At 37.3% G+C, this 15,442-nt stretch overlaps 1 protein-coding gene across 5 annotated transcripts in view; it reads left to right on the top strand.

Annotated features, from left to right (window-relative positions):
- Positions 1 to 15,442, top strand: part of NRP1 (neuropilin 1) — a 156,810-nt gene that overhangs the window by 102,942 nt on the left and 38,426 nt on the right. For all 5 annotated transcript variants that reach the window (XM_088150053.1, XM_088150055.1, XM_088150054.1 and 2 more), the window contains 4 exons: positions 1,722 to 1,880; positions 4,120 to 4,264; positions 6,805 to 7,139; positions 14,436 to 14,580. In XM_088150053.1, coding sequence (XP_088006179.1) covers positions 1,722 to 1,880; positions 4,120 to 4,264; positions 6,805 to 7,139; positions 14,436 to 14,580 — 784 coding nt within the window. The remainder of the gene's footprint in view (positions 1 to 1,721; positions 1,881 to 4,119; positions 4,265 to 6,804; positions 7,140 to 14,435; positions 14,581 to 15,442) is intronic.

Below are 15,442 nucleotides of genomic sequence, written 5' to 3' on the forward strand. Positions count from 1 at the left end.
GTGTGTATCTGGTGTCTTTTCATGATATGGGGGAAGGGGACTAGAAGGGGATGAGATTTTGATTACAGGTAGTCCTTGTTTAGTGACCACAATTGGGACTAGCAACTTGGTCATTAACTGAAGCGGTCACTAAGTGAAACCACAATTATGCTTATTATCTTACTATAGCTTTCCTTTGCTTTACAGACCTGGGAAGGTCATAAATGTGAGGATTGGTCATAAAGTTACTTTTTCATCACTGTCCTAACTGCAAATGGGCACTAAATGAGGCAGTCACTAAACAAGAACTACTGTACACCTTTCAATTAAATAAAAACAATTAAAGTAACAGATAAAAAACTACAGATCTCTTTCTCCTTCTCCACATCTTTTTTCTTCTTCCTCTCTAAACATGTATTTAAACTGTTCAGCATTTCCCAAACCTTTAGACAAGCAAAGCACTTTTTAAAATTAGAATTGGGAACAATGCTTTCCAGTCTAATTCCAAAAGCTTTGCTCTGTAACTTTCTTGCCTCAAGATTTTTAGTTTTCAAGTGATTGTATATTTCCTAGGCAAATCTAAATAGCAGCCTGTCTACCTTTAACAGGACTTCCTTCATAGTTTCCCTAAGAGATTATGTTGATTTAACCCATCCATCCAGGGACTCTCTTTGCTTTTGGATATATGACATACTTCCAGGAAAAAGGATGCTTGACGGACACTAGAGACATACAATCTGCATCCGGCATGCCTCAAAATAATTAAAAAGGCTGACGTGTAGGAGATATTTAAGACAAGCAGTTTCAAAGCACCCTTCTAATGTCTGGGTAATGTTTGGAGAAAAATCTCCCAGAGAACTTCACCATGGACAAGTTGTAAGCCTTAGATGCCATATTTGTCAGATAAAAAATATTTGATTTTACATTACCATGCTATTTGGAACATTCAGTTCCTCATAGGTATGTATTCCCAGTGCAATCTTGTGCCGTTTTTAATCACTTATTTTTATATCAGAGATAAAAGGATTTGGTTGTGCAATAAAGGAACAGGTTGTTCTAAGGGGTGGGTGTGTTTTGTTTTGTTTTTGCTTTTGCTTCCTAAGTGATTATTTAATATGGAGTCCATGCAGATTGTAAATGACAGAAATATGTATTTTTTGAAATCTTCCAGTTACAACAACAGCATATTGGAATATATATATATATATATATATATATATATATATATATATATATGCTTTTGCACCCAAGAATGTGTGAACAATGTATGCACAGCAGCCAAGTTTCAAAAAAGCCTATGCATGTAAGCAAATTATTCTCATGTACACAAAATGGGGACTTTCCTGATTTTACCTTACCAGCAATATCTTATCAGCCTGCTGGAGTGTTGCTCCAATGGGCCGCTTGACATTTCAGGCCATTCAGGCCCTAAACACGTTGTCTACAATTCTTCCCATCTAGAGTGTGGAACATAGGTATACAAATCACAGATGAACAATTGCTTGCATTTAGATATTGAAGCAGATATATATTGCTGAAAGAAGTAGATAGACTATCTATATTAGGCCACAATGGTACTATCAAAGCAGGACCTCCATATAAGCAGGAGGAACCCCAGTGGTAGCAGGATTAGCGTACCACATTCTAAAGAAGCAAAGTGTTACTTGTTCAGCATATGAGACATTAAGATATAGATTAATTTGTTCACTTCTCTGCCTATGTCTCCTCTCTCCTTCCCACAGGTAGACGTAGGCGTTCTCCGCTTTGTATCTGCCATTGGGACTCAAGGAGCCATCTCAAAAGAAACTAAAATAATGTATTTTTTGAAAACATATCGAGTGGATATCAGTTCCAATGGAGAAGACTGGATATCCATTAAAGATGGAAACAATAAACCTTTGGTAATATTTTTCATCTGTATGACGCTCTTGACTATTTATGGATTTATACATTTCTGTACTTAGTTACAGTTTTCAATGCCTTAAACAAAACACTAGGTGCTCGGAGGATCAATCATACTTATCCCTGTTAGTCATTTTACTCATTAGCCAAAAGCAATGAGAAAACAAAATAAGTCTCAAGAGACAATTTCTAAAACATCTAAATAAGTCTTATAGTTTTTCTCCAATCATTTATGTTTTTTTCTTGCTATTGCTATATCATTCATTGGTAGATTATAGGCATAAGAATGACAGAATAATTCTATAGTAAAATACTTCATTGCTGCAGCATGAAAAACAAGAAGATTAAATCGCCAAAATAAAACACTTTTAAACCCTTTAATTTTAATAGTTGATATTTAAATGCTTTCCTAACTGATGTCTCAGGGAGTTAAACATCCTGGATTATGTCTATTTTTTTTTTTTTTAGATTTCCAGATTTTGTTTCTCAAAAATATCATTTCCGTTGGACTGTAGATGGTGAAAAATCCATGCTGTAAAACAATATATGATATAGTCAGTAAACATTTGAAGCATGAACAAAACAATCATATGTGTTTCCCAGTTAATTGTGGCTCCTTAATATGAAGAGATTGAAGAAGTCTACAGTATGGCCCCAATTCAAAGTCATCATTTTCACCAAATTAGGGTCATGTAATTATTTTTGAGGTGCCTGAGTTTTATGCTGGTGCTTGCATGTTGTTTTCTATTTTATGAACAAGTAGCTATCTTTTAAAAATTAGAGAAAAAGAAATGCAGCACTGGAAGATTGGATCAGATGGTTATCTTTTCCTCGGTTTGATATAGGTACCATAATGTTTAGCAAGGTTTGTCAGTCAAAACCTCATATGCTTTCCCCAAATATCCCTTATTTATGTTTGGAAAATTCTTAAAAGTCTTACACAAACCAACCTTTGTACTTCTGCTGCACTTCCTTTATCATGGATAACAGATAACCACTTGGCTGTTTCATCCTGTTTGTCTGAAAGGCAGCCAAACTTTACCACAGGCCTTGGCCTAACTTTCCTGTGCAATTAATATTAATAAGTTAAACAGATGGTTGGTACTAAATACAGTTAATGTTTGCAAGAGATTCCTGCTGATCTTCCATCGCTACTTCCTTCCCATTAAAAAACAGAGAAAGAGCAATTTTTAGCAAGACTATTAAGAGGGGAAGGGGGAGATCAGGCACAAAATAAAGCAATAATGTTTTAATCGTCCCAAAATGGAAACAGAAATATTTCTAGCTGTCCAGCCCCAAGAAAGTAGAAACAATTGAACAATTAAAACCCATTTGTAATGCGTAAACAGCAGCTAAAATCAATAATACAACTGATTGCATTTCACCTACTGCACGGTGTGGTTAAATGCACAGGTTTAAATGACATGGCCAACCTCCTTTATTATTATTCTGCTCTGAAGAAAATACAAAGCAGGAAAGCTGGGGAAAGGTTCAAGAAATTACTGCCCATAAATGGAAAAATGCCTTATATCAGGAAATTGGGAGTTTGCATTGTCTAATGAAAAAGGAAATTAGTCACCTTCCTTGAACTCAGTCAATGAAGAATTTGACTTTCTTATAGGTGTATTCATGTCTGGGCTGTAAAAATCCAGACAACAGCAAAGAGTTTTCTGTATCTCTTTGCTTCCATCTAGTAGTCATCTGGATTTTTACAGTCTAAATATAGTTTGGCTATTATAATAGAACTTTCTTAACAGACCAGAACAGATGTTATCAGTCTTTGAATGGCTTTCTTGATTGTCTAGTTTCGTGAAAAAAAACAAATATTAAGAAGTAGAGAGACATAGAATAGAATTAATATTTCGATTATACTATAAATTGGAATTATCCATAAGAAAACAAGACATCTTCACCTTCAATGAGTCAAAAACTGTGTCCTTAGTAGTAGACATCTTAATCTGAGTCTTATTGTATAGTTCAATGTGGTTTAACTTCATTTAAGTAAAAAATGTCAATTTTCAATTACCACATGGAACTGCAGGAATTCAGTATCCTATATTTACTTTGGATAGTCCTTTTCTTCTGTGGGGTATATGTTCATCTTTGAGTTTATAATTATTACTTTTATCATTAATAAAAATTATTTCTATTTTTGCAATATGAGTAATATATTATTTACTTATTTAAACACATTTCATAAGTGTATTTGAGAGTTCTAAATGTTTTCTCTTTCCATAGCTATTCATGGGGAACACCAACCCAACTGAGGTTGTTTATAGATCTTTTCCCAAGCCAGTCCTGACACGTTTTGTTCGAATCAAGCCTGTAAACTGGGAAACTGGGATATCACTGAGATTTGAAATTTATGGCTGTAAAATTACTGGTAAGGTCTATGAAGAGTTTATTTTCTTCTCTTGTTTTAAAAGGAGCATTACGTATTTCCAGGACTGCAGATAATTTCTGGTATCATAAAAAGGCAGCAAATCATTAGTGTGATTTTCTATTTCATATGTCCAAATAAGTAGTCGTCTTTGAGTTCCAGCCACCTTAAAATGTTAGCGTGCTTGTTAATTAGCACTATGAAGATTTTTAAAACATAACTGTATATGTATAATGTACAGATATTCATAGAGTATTTTACAAGGGTGTGGACTATATAATGGCCCTGTTTAATATAAGTTGTGTAGTGAGAGCAGATTGGTTCAGTGGTTAAGGCACCAGGCTAGAAACCAGGAGACTGTGAGTTCTAGTCCCAATTAGGCATGAAACCAGCTGGGTGACCTTGGGCCAGTCACACCCTCTCAGCCCTAGGAAGGAGGCAATGGCAAACCACTTCCAAAACCTTGCCAAGAAAATTGCAGGGACTTGTCCAGGCAGTCACCAGGAGTTAACGCTGACTCGAAGGATGTCAGGCCCAGCCCAAGAACAATGATGAGGCAGTGCAGTCCAGCGTAGTTCCTTTATTTGCTTACACCCTAAAGACAGAATCTCATCAGACTGAATCTATGCTAAAGCAACTAGTGGATATACCCTGTGAGACTCTAGGGGGGACTAGCCTAAGCCTCTTCTTCTTCTCACGGTCTTGCTGCGGGCTGAGAAGGCACTGTAATGGATTACATAGATTTCATTGTAATCCTGTACCCTCTCCTGGAATGCACTCCCTCCCTCCTGATAGCCTTGATCTTCCATTCCAGTATCTTCCTCGCACATGCCTTCCATTACAAAGGTACATATACACACATAGAGTGAATAAGGCTAGCATATCTGGGCTGCAAAAACTGAGCAGCCACTAGAGGGAGTAAATAGCCAAAAAAACCTAACTCTGCTGCCATCTAGGGTTCTTCTGAATTTGTGCAGATTAGAGATATATATATATACATACATGCAACCCTAGTATTAGTTTAGCTTCTTATGAAATCTATGTAATCCATTACAATAATGCATTACATGAAGGTCAGTTCATGAGTAGCCCATGACACCAAACACTAACTTTGTGAATTAGGAAATGCAGACATTAAAATAATGTATACATCTGTACACACATGAACAATGTAGAGCCCACTCCAGCAACTCAATGTTTAGCCATTAGCATAAGGAGAAAGTTAATATTAAACAGAACTCTTCATTTACCCTGTCTTGGATAGGAATAGGGTAAGTAATTTAGTGACTGATTTCTTCCCAAATCAAACAGTTCAAGGCTATCAAGACAATGCATACAGAAGATTAATAAAAATTGTTAGAAATGTTTGCGCTAGTCCACCAATCATCTAGAGCCCTTCTTCTTGTAAGATCTTCCCGTTCAGTTATATGGACAAAAAGAAACAAAGAAGATTCTCTTGCATTTGGATGGCCATACATTCCCTTGTGTCTGAGTGAATGCTGAAATGTAGGCGTTTTACTTGCCATGTCATCCATTATAATGATATGTGCATTCACATTGCATTATTCAGATAAAGAGCATATTGGAACAAGGAACAGGCACACAGATTAATTAAAAGAAAAATTTACTAGGAGGTTAATTCTGTCTTTCTAACTAACATAAAATCTATTAAACCAAGCTATTTCATTAATCAGATTAATTGCATATTTCAAAACTGTTGCAAGCATTTTTCCAGTGTTTCTGTCATTCCAAAATAAACAGCATTGATTAGAAAGGAAAATAACAGGAAGGGATGGATGGATGGATGAATATGCATTCATGGCTAGAGGTGACCTAACCTATTTTTATCAAACAATATAATCAAAAATTTAACACAATGCAGTTAGCTGGGAAAAACTCAAAGTAGGAAAAATCCCCATATCAAATATCTTTATTAAAACTGAGGAATTCTACCTTCCAATTTCCTGAAAATAGTCTACCAACTAAAGAAACTTCCATTCTCCCCCCCCCCCTTTCGGCATTTTCAGAATGCTTTGGGATTACTTTTAAATTTGTTCTGGTGGTAGTTTTAAGTCGACATCATCATTATAAATTGGCTGAAGATTTTATTGCTGTTGTTTTATCAGTACCATTGTTTCTGCTACACACTTCTCCATTACTCTGTAGCCCTTTTGCCTGCTCTTGGCTTACAATCCGTACCTTCCCTTATTTTTTCCATCAAATTGAATGAGAGTGATTGAAAAATGTAGAAGAATGCTTTGACTTAGTCCAAATCAGTCAAGAAAAGAGTAGCTAAGCCTACTGACCTAAGCCACTGACCTGTTACACAAGATTCTTGAAAGTGTTTTTATTAGCTATTCATTCTGTTTTAATTCACTCAATAATACGCTGCTCTGCAGATAACAGTTACAAAGCTGATAAAAAGGATGATTAAAAACATTAAACACATGAGCAGTAAAACTATTAGAAGTGCTGTGCATGCGAGTGTGTTTAGGGATGTATATACACAACCACACGTGTACTTTCTTTTTACTTTTGTTTAGATTATCCTTGCTCTGGGATGTTGGGTATGGTGTCTGGACTCATCACTGACTCTCAGATTACAGCATCAAATGAATTGGATCGGAACTGGATTCCAGAAAACGTTCGTCTTATAACAAGCCGTGTAGGGTGGGCACTGCCACCCCCCGTTGGTCACACATATACAAAAGAATGGCTTCAGATAGACCTTGGTGAAGAAAAGGTAGTCCGGGGCATAATTGTCCAGGGAGGTAAACACAGAGAAAACAAGGTCTTCATGAGAAAATTTAAGATTGAATACAGCTACAATGGATCAGACTGGAAATGGATTATGGATGCCAGCAGAAAGAAGGCCAAGGTAAATTTGTAATCATGCGTGGTGAAGAGCACACTAAGCTATTTACCTCCAGGATGCATGATCTGCATGCTGAAGGCACAATTCTGGTATCTCCAGTTAGAAATAGCAAGTGATCTGCTAGACCTCTATTTGAAATGCTACAGAGCTGCTGCAGGTAATGTAGAAAATATTGTTTAAATGAAAAGTCTAATTTAGGATAAGGTAGCTTATACCTAGCAAATTTCGATGCATGAACTAAACAGCAACCTAGCTGTTGCCCTGTCCTTCAGCTAAACAGAAAAATGATTAATTCAAATGCTTTTATCTTAACTCATATGAAGATAAAGACCCCATTGAGTCAAGCTTAATTTTTGGCAGCCATAAGGATGGTTTTTTTTTTACTTTGTAATGTGGTCTACAGCATTGAGACCATTTGGTGGTCTCCCATCTAAGTGCTAACCCAGTCTGATCTCTCTTAGCTGTCATGCACTGGGTCAGTGTGATATATCTATAGCTCATTGGTGGAGTACTTTCTATACATGCAAAATATCCCAGGTTCAATCTCTTTGTCTTCAGAGGGAGCTGAAAAAATTCCTGTTGAGCCAGAGCCAGGCAACATCACAAGCACTGGACTGTTCGGGCACAATAGAAAGCAGCTTGCTAAATTCCAGATCCTTGGTCTGTTCTAAAATTGTTTCTATTTCTTAATTTCTGTAGGAAGAAAGGGAAACATGGATCTATTTTCAAATGGCCTTGATCCTGAAAGTAAAGGGCTCATCATAAAGTATGAAAAACAAATACATCCAACAATGAGATCTAACCAATTGTTTTTTTGTTAAAAATGCAGGTTGTATTGACATAGTCCTCTAAATGTAGCAGAACAAAATAGCACTATATGTTTTTGTTGTGATGTACCTTGGGCTATTTGGTCTTCTGGTATGAGATGCAGAGCATTTGCTCTCACTGTCAAAACTAGCAGTCTTGACAAAATGAATTCTGGCAGACGTATTATGTCCATTCAGAGTCTTCGTTTTTTAGAAAAGTGAGCTTTCAAAATTAGTGCTTTTTTTTAACAAAAAAGTTTTATAACATGCATAATCCTAGTAAATATTCAGAATACTTAAAAATGTTCCTTCTATGGGGAAATTGGATAAAATCATGGGATATTAGAAAGGTGGCGAATTTAGAACAGGACTTAGGTGTTTTTAAAATATTAATTAAGTTTTGCGGTATGTAATGCTAACCACACTGATTAACAGAATAAGTTGAAAGCAAATCTTTTTCTTAAAATGTAACAGAGTTTACTCAGTACATTCTTAGATTGAAAGCACCATGTGATAGGTTTTTACCCATTCATATTGCTGCAGTAATATGTACTGCTACATTTATTTAATGATTTTTGCCCTTTTTTTTCTTTGTACAACATATTCAAAACCATCATCAGACACACAAAACACTGTCCATAGGGTGATTAGGGTGGATTTTAAATGCCCTCTGAAGGAATCCAAAAATGAAGCCATACTATGGGCACCTCATCCATTCCAGCTGTTACAGAAACATGACTACAAATATTGGGGAAAGTGTCTAACTGAAAAATTAACATGATGTGATTTCACTATCACACCTTGCAGGAGATTCTTAAATGTAGGAAGAAAGGTAGCGTTGCACCCAAAAGGCTTCCCTTCATAGCAACTCTGCATACAACATAACCTAAAAACTAGCAGGAGGACTAGCAAAGTATTATGTTTCTCTTTTTTGAGGAGTAAGGTTGAGGGAACGTATGCAACTGACATTGTGTTGGATTTTTTTTTTTTTACACTTTCCTATCCATTGGCAGGTGGACCACTTCTTGACTCAATATGTTCCTTCCTTGTTCCCAGCCTTTTGATGTTGCAGAAATAAAGATGATCTCAGTTTAGCTTTCAGCTCATTTGGAAATGGAAACAGTGATGATGAGAAAGTGCTCTGTTCCTCCAGGAAGGCATCCCATCCTGTACTTCTACAGACTAGGAAGGATAGAGCTCCTGATGTTGAGCATAGCAAAGGGTAAACCAGATGTGACTTAGATAATATCAGTCATATCTGCAATTATAACCATATTAAATAAGAGATATTGGTAAGGAAATGGGAAAGCAATTTTCCTTGGGAATATCTCCTGTAATGATTAAAGGTTTAACCTTTCCCTTCCTAGCTGAAATCCCAACAAAATCACCTCATGATTTTTTGCGTTTTTGATGCCAGTTAGAGAAGTTTTGTTTCTTTTCTTAAAAGCCAGATTTGGTTGGTCACCACCTTATTAAAGTACCATCTGATTTATAGATTGTATTGGAGATGTTTCCCACGATCTTCTGAAAAAATCATAGAGAACAGTGGGACCCAGCTATCAGATATAACATATTCATCTAAGAAAGGGCAGTCATTCCTATCAAACTGTTTGTACTGATTCTTTGTTTTCAGCCCTGATCTGGTGCAAAGATACATAAAAGTAAGAGCACACACGGACAGTTGCTTTCTGTCATTTCAGCCAGAAGCACACGATGAGAACCAACAGTGAAAGCAATAATTTATGTATAATTATGACCTTGATGCATTCCAGAGCTTCCTTTCTCTAGAATAGCTTCCACCACCCAAATAGCAAGCTGCTGTTAAATTTCAAAAGCAGACAGACTCATCCAGAATGCTTCAAAGAATATGCAATCCTAATCTGCTGCTTCTGTCCTTTTTCCTGCTTAATTATGATACTTCCCACCATTGGAGACATCCTGCTGGATTTTAATGTGTATGGCCAAATGGTGAATGGAAAAAGATCTCAATAACTGAATTCCTTAAGAGACATTTCATCAGGAGAGACCCCAATGAAGTGTGTGCTACTCCTGTAACAAAAATAGTGATTAATCTTCACAGCCCCATGCTACTTAAATATATAATCTAGCTTCTCTATTTAGGACCAGCTGGGTAGGGATTATATGAATTTCAGGTCCCACACATCTGACATCTGAAGGACACCTGGTTTGAAGAAAGCTGCTCTGGATGTGTTATAGTTAGCTTGTTTTCCCCCAATTTCCTTTTTGTTCTCTCTGTGGATTTGAATCTGGTTTTACTTTCTGACCCTTGCTATTCATTTGGTCATTTATTTCTCCTAGTACTATTATTGGTACAAATGACTCCTCCATTCTGTCTCTGATAACCTGGAACCACTATCTGTAATCAGATTCACTATTTTGGACTCTCTCAAGGACCTATTTTGTTTTGTGGATGGGCATAATCTAAATTATCTTCAAAAGGTCCTAGTTTCTTAGCATTTCCAGTTAAACGGGAATTCAAATAGAAGAATTGAAACTGTAAAATTTATCTGAAGTGGTAAATGAAGTTCAGCTCCCATCAGCCTTAACATGACCAGTGTCATGAATCTATGGAAGTTACAGTCCAAAGGATTTGGATGAGACCAGGTATTCTTAGGGAATGAATGATCTGATGTACTATTAAAAAAAATGTTTTCCTGTTCGAAAAAGCAAATCCTGTTGTTTTTCTGCCATGATCCAATCAGGCTGGTAGTCAGTGAAATCATATCTGAAATGAATGATGTATTTGAATGAACAGTCATAATTAAATCATGGATAGGTTTAGACTACACAATGATTCAGGATAATTAGGATTCAAGGGTCCATTAAATTTCTATTGAATTCTATGCCCGTGTGTCAGTACATCGTTCTGAAACCTTTCATAGAAAAGTTTTCATTGTTATATATTACATTATATATTCATTATATATTCATTGTTATATATATATTAAGGATGGATTCCATAGTTACAAGGGCTGGTGCCTACCTTGAAAATAGCCTTCCTTTTTGTAGAATCAATCAATTAATTAATTAATTAATTAATTTTTATTCACATCACTCCTTTTGTTAGGAGCTCAAGGTAACACAGAGAACTCCTTTCTCTTATTTTTCCTCACAACTGTCCACCTGTGGGAGAGGTTAGGTTGACTGGTGCAAAGTCACCCAGTGTAATGGGAAGAAGGAATAACCTTGAGGAACAGGAAGAGCCACTACCAAAACAATGGCCAAATGAAAGAAATCTGAGTCTGGTCCAGAACTGTAATCTGAGAAAGCATCTCAGACAAGACCCTCCCTAGTTCTCATGAAGATAAAGGGAGGGAGGGAGGAAGCACATTCACACTTGCAATATTCTGTTACTGTAACCTTAAAATAAAAGTAATATTAGCATGCACGACTTTGATTTCCTAGTCTGGTCTACTTTGAAGGCCTGCATCCAGTGAGCTTCTGTGGGTAAGGGTAAACTGGAACTTGTATCTCCCCACTCCTTGTCAAGCCCTTCACCACTATATCACACCTTTCTCATGGAACAGAGTGTGTGCTTTTATGATACTTGAAATTTGAATTTCACTATAAAATAATTGATGGTAACTACAATTTTTGGATATAGTTATACCCTCCAAATTCTCTCCCATTAGATGTATTTACTGAATGCTTTCAATATACCAATCACTTCTCTTTTTTAGATTTGAGCCTCTAAAGCAGGAGACCCAAGTATACATTTGAGCACAATAGGATTTACTTCTGGATAAATACACATAGGAAAATGCTACCTACTGTAATTCAAGAACACACATCCTGTATGCATGCCTATAGAGTTCATAAGTAGAAAATATATTGATATGTTGTTATAAAGCATATGATTTATACCCTATAAATACCAGGTGTAGAACACTGAAGAGACAAATACATGTATGAATGAACCATTCTTTAGAACAGATTTTGGCATCCATGAACTCCAAGTAGGTTTGATGAATAGCACAATCATTAATTAATGTGTTCCTTACATTCACAGGAAGGAAGGCAGACAAAGAATAGTCAGGTGCCCCAAATTAGACCTAAATACTAGTGCAAGTGAAGTTAAAAAAAAAAGGGGGGGTGAGTAAACCCTTCAACTTCTGAGACATTCCTTTGAAGCTCAAGTAACTAGCCTCTTCCACTTCTACATCATTTTGATTCCCAAGGAGGTTATTTTTTCCAAGGAGGTCACTCTGCAATCTTGCATTCTTCTGCTATAGATTCTGCAGTGGCTGCATTATTGTGGGGTCAAAGGCTTTGAAGTCAGATTAGGATCAAGGTCTGGAGCTTCAGGAACTGCAAATGTGGAAGAGATCACATTTTCCCCAATCACTGGTCCACTCAGGCAAAACCACCCCAGCCTCAATATGCTGTTTGATGACTCAAAGCAGTATATATTTTTCATGTATTTATATTTGGGGGGAAGAATGAAATAGTTTTTCTGCTATGGATACACAGTTCAGTCCACTCATTTATGTGCTTACTATAAAAAAAAAATCACTTGCATTGTCCTCCATGTCTCACCAAATAACACTGGTTCCTATTTGGAAATTAATTTCCAAGCTGAGAAAGAAAGTATCCTCAAAAAAAAATTAGCATAGTGAAGAAGCTAGTCAATGTATAGAACAGAATTATAAAGTACAGTGATACCTCGGGATACGAACGCCTCTGCTTGCGAATTTTTCGGGTTACGACCAGCTCTGGCCCCAAAATTTTACCTCGGTTTGCGAACTCCGCCTCGGGGTACGAGCCATTTTCCGCCCGTGCCACGTGGTCCGCGGCCATTTTCTGCCCGTGCCACGTGGTCCGCGGCCATTTTTCCGCCCGTGCCACGTGGTCCGCGGCTGTTTTTCCGGCCCTGCCGCGTGGTCCGCGGCCGTTTTCGCGCCGCGCTGGGCTGTTTTCGCGCTGCGCCGCGCCGCGCCGGGCCGTTTTCGCGCCAGGCCGCGCCGCGCCGGGCCGTTTTCGCGCCGCGTCGGGCCGTTTTCACACCGCGCCGCGCTGCACCCGGCCATTTTCGCGCCGCACCACGCCGCGCCCGGCCGCTTTCCGTGTGGTCCGTGGACGCCAGAACGGATTAACGGTAATTACATTGAACCTTATGGGAAATTGCCTCGGGTTGCGACCAAATTCGGGCGGAGGGCGGAACGGATTAACCGGATTTACATTGAACCCTATGGGGAAATTTGCCTCGGGGTGCGACCAAATTCAGAGGGCGGAACGGATTAACCAGATTTACATTGAACCCTATGGGGAAATTTCCTTCGGGTTACGACCAACTCGGGATACGCCCAGAGTCACGGAACGGATTAAGTTCGTATCCCGAGGTACCACTGTAAATGCATAATTTAGTATATACATGTAAATCAGAGATATTGGGTGAAGATTCTCTATGCTTTGGCTACTGTCAGAAACATACTACATTTAGTTGAAGTGTTCCTGTCAATAGTCCTCACTTGAAGCAATTTTCCCTTGGAAGCATTTCTCAGTGGTTTCCATTGAGCTAACATGAAAAATAAATCAAGCTTGAGTCATAGCAAACCTAGTAAGAGGTCAGAAGAATGAAGTAAGTTGAATATGGTTAATTTCCAAGTAATGACATTTTCACAAAAAATAATTTGAATAATGTAGTAGTTTTATTCTCGCCTTTTCAGTGACAGCATACACAAAATATATTTTGCGTGAGTTCAAAAATTCTTTATTATCCATCATCATCTTCTATTGTAGGAAAAAGTATGGATCCACCACTTGATTGGTTTTAAATAGCTATGTTTCCAGGGGCAGATTGTCACTTAAAATTAAAAAGACTGGGTTTCAGAATAATTAAGTTCTGGTTGAGATTTGTGTTATTAATGCAAAGAAAGTTAATGAGGTCCAAATCAAATATTCCTCCAGTTGACTGGTTTTCCAAGCACCGTCACAAATATCTGTACGCATATTAACAAATAGTTTATCCTTCTTAGAGTTAGTTTTATGGACATCTGTTATCTTACAGCACCTATTGTTTCTAAAGTTTAATTTGCACACTTGCAATATAACTGTAAGCCTCTGGGTAATTGAAGGGTTTGAGACTTGGAAGTTTCTCTCTTGAAATTTCCCTTGTAACTACATGAACAGTGACAGACATTTAGAAGAAACGCTTCCCTGAAGACATCCATGTAAATTCCAATGTAAGCCTCATTTAAAAGATATTCCATTAAAACATTTGGCTTCCCTACTGGCCTGATGGATAGATTTCTGGAAAACAAGACATCCTGCTTCTCAAAGACTCTTCACTATCTTTTCTTTCTTTGATTTTCTAAACAAATGAGCCATTTTGATAGAACAGTCAGAACTGTGATTACCGTTCAACCACTTAAGCTGCTAAACAAATGAAAAAAAAACTGCCAGCTGGCTAAAAATGAACCTACTGTATTGTTGTGATTGTTAAGCAGCACAATTTTGTATGTATGCTCTGCAGATTTTTGAAGGTAACACCAACTATGATACTCCTGAACTTCGCACTTTTGACCCTTTGACAACCAGATTCATCCGTGTTTACCCAGAAAGAGCCACCCATGCTGGGTTGGGACTAAGATTGGAACTGCTCGGCTGTGAAATTGAAGGTAACTGCACAATGTATGATAAATCTGTTTCATTCATTACTTTCCTGTGGTATTGGTCTATTGATCCTCCATTAGCTTTTAATATTTAGTGTAATTTTTTTATTATGCTTTTCCTATCCTTATCTAGCATTTTAGAGTTTTTGTTTGATGCTAGCAAAGCTCAACAAATTATGCAGGAGTATATGTAAAGATCTTTCCTCCTCCTCCTCCTCCTCCTCCTCCTCCTCCTGATTGAAGAAGCCAACTGTTTATATATTTATGTTTGACAAAATGAGAAATGGAGACATCAATAAACGAAGGACTCATTTCAATACAATTAATCCCTTTAATTATAACCTCCTATATATTTAAATTAAGGTTTTCTTAAAATCAGACCCTTTTTTCAGCCATAGAATTAATACATTTTATTACATCTATGGAATAGAGACATGCAGATTTTCCTGCAAAGCAAAGTGAAGTGGAAATTTTTGGACCAAAATTTTCTAAAGCATATGTGAAATTCAAAGGTGGGGCTAATACCCCGCCATACACACACACACACACACACAAAACCTTTCCCTTGCACAACCCTGACCAGGTCTGATCTACATATGTAATCAAAATGAAGAACATTGAGATCAGCCTTCTCCAAAGAGTTGCCCACTTTGACTAAGAAAGATGAGCACTATTGTTCAGCATATCTAGAGATCTAGATTTGGCAGGGCTAATGTAGAGGGATAAGCAGCTTGTTCATGTGAGCTATAACTGATCTGCTCCATGTACAGGTAGGTTTCTCCCTGTTTTTCACATGAAGCCCCTGCTCCTGTAATGATTTCCACATTCATTTAATTGGCAGTACAACATCATTTCAATGAGGAATACC

The sequence above is a fragment of the Python bivittatus genome, unplaced genomic scaffold (assembly GCF_059951505.1).
Source record: "Python bivittatus isolate LINGU-HERP-01145 unplaced genomic scaffold, Pbiv_v1 ctg000610_np1212, whole genome shotgun sequence".
Lineage (NCBI taxonomy): Eukaryota > Metazoa > Chordata > Lepidosauria > Squamata > Pythonidae > Python > Python bivittatus.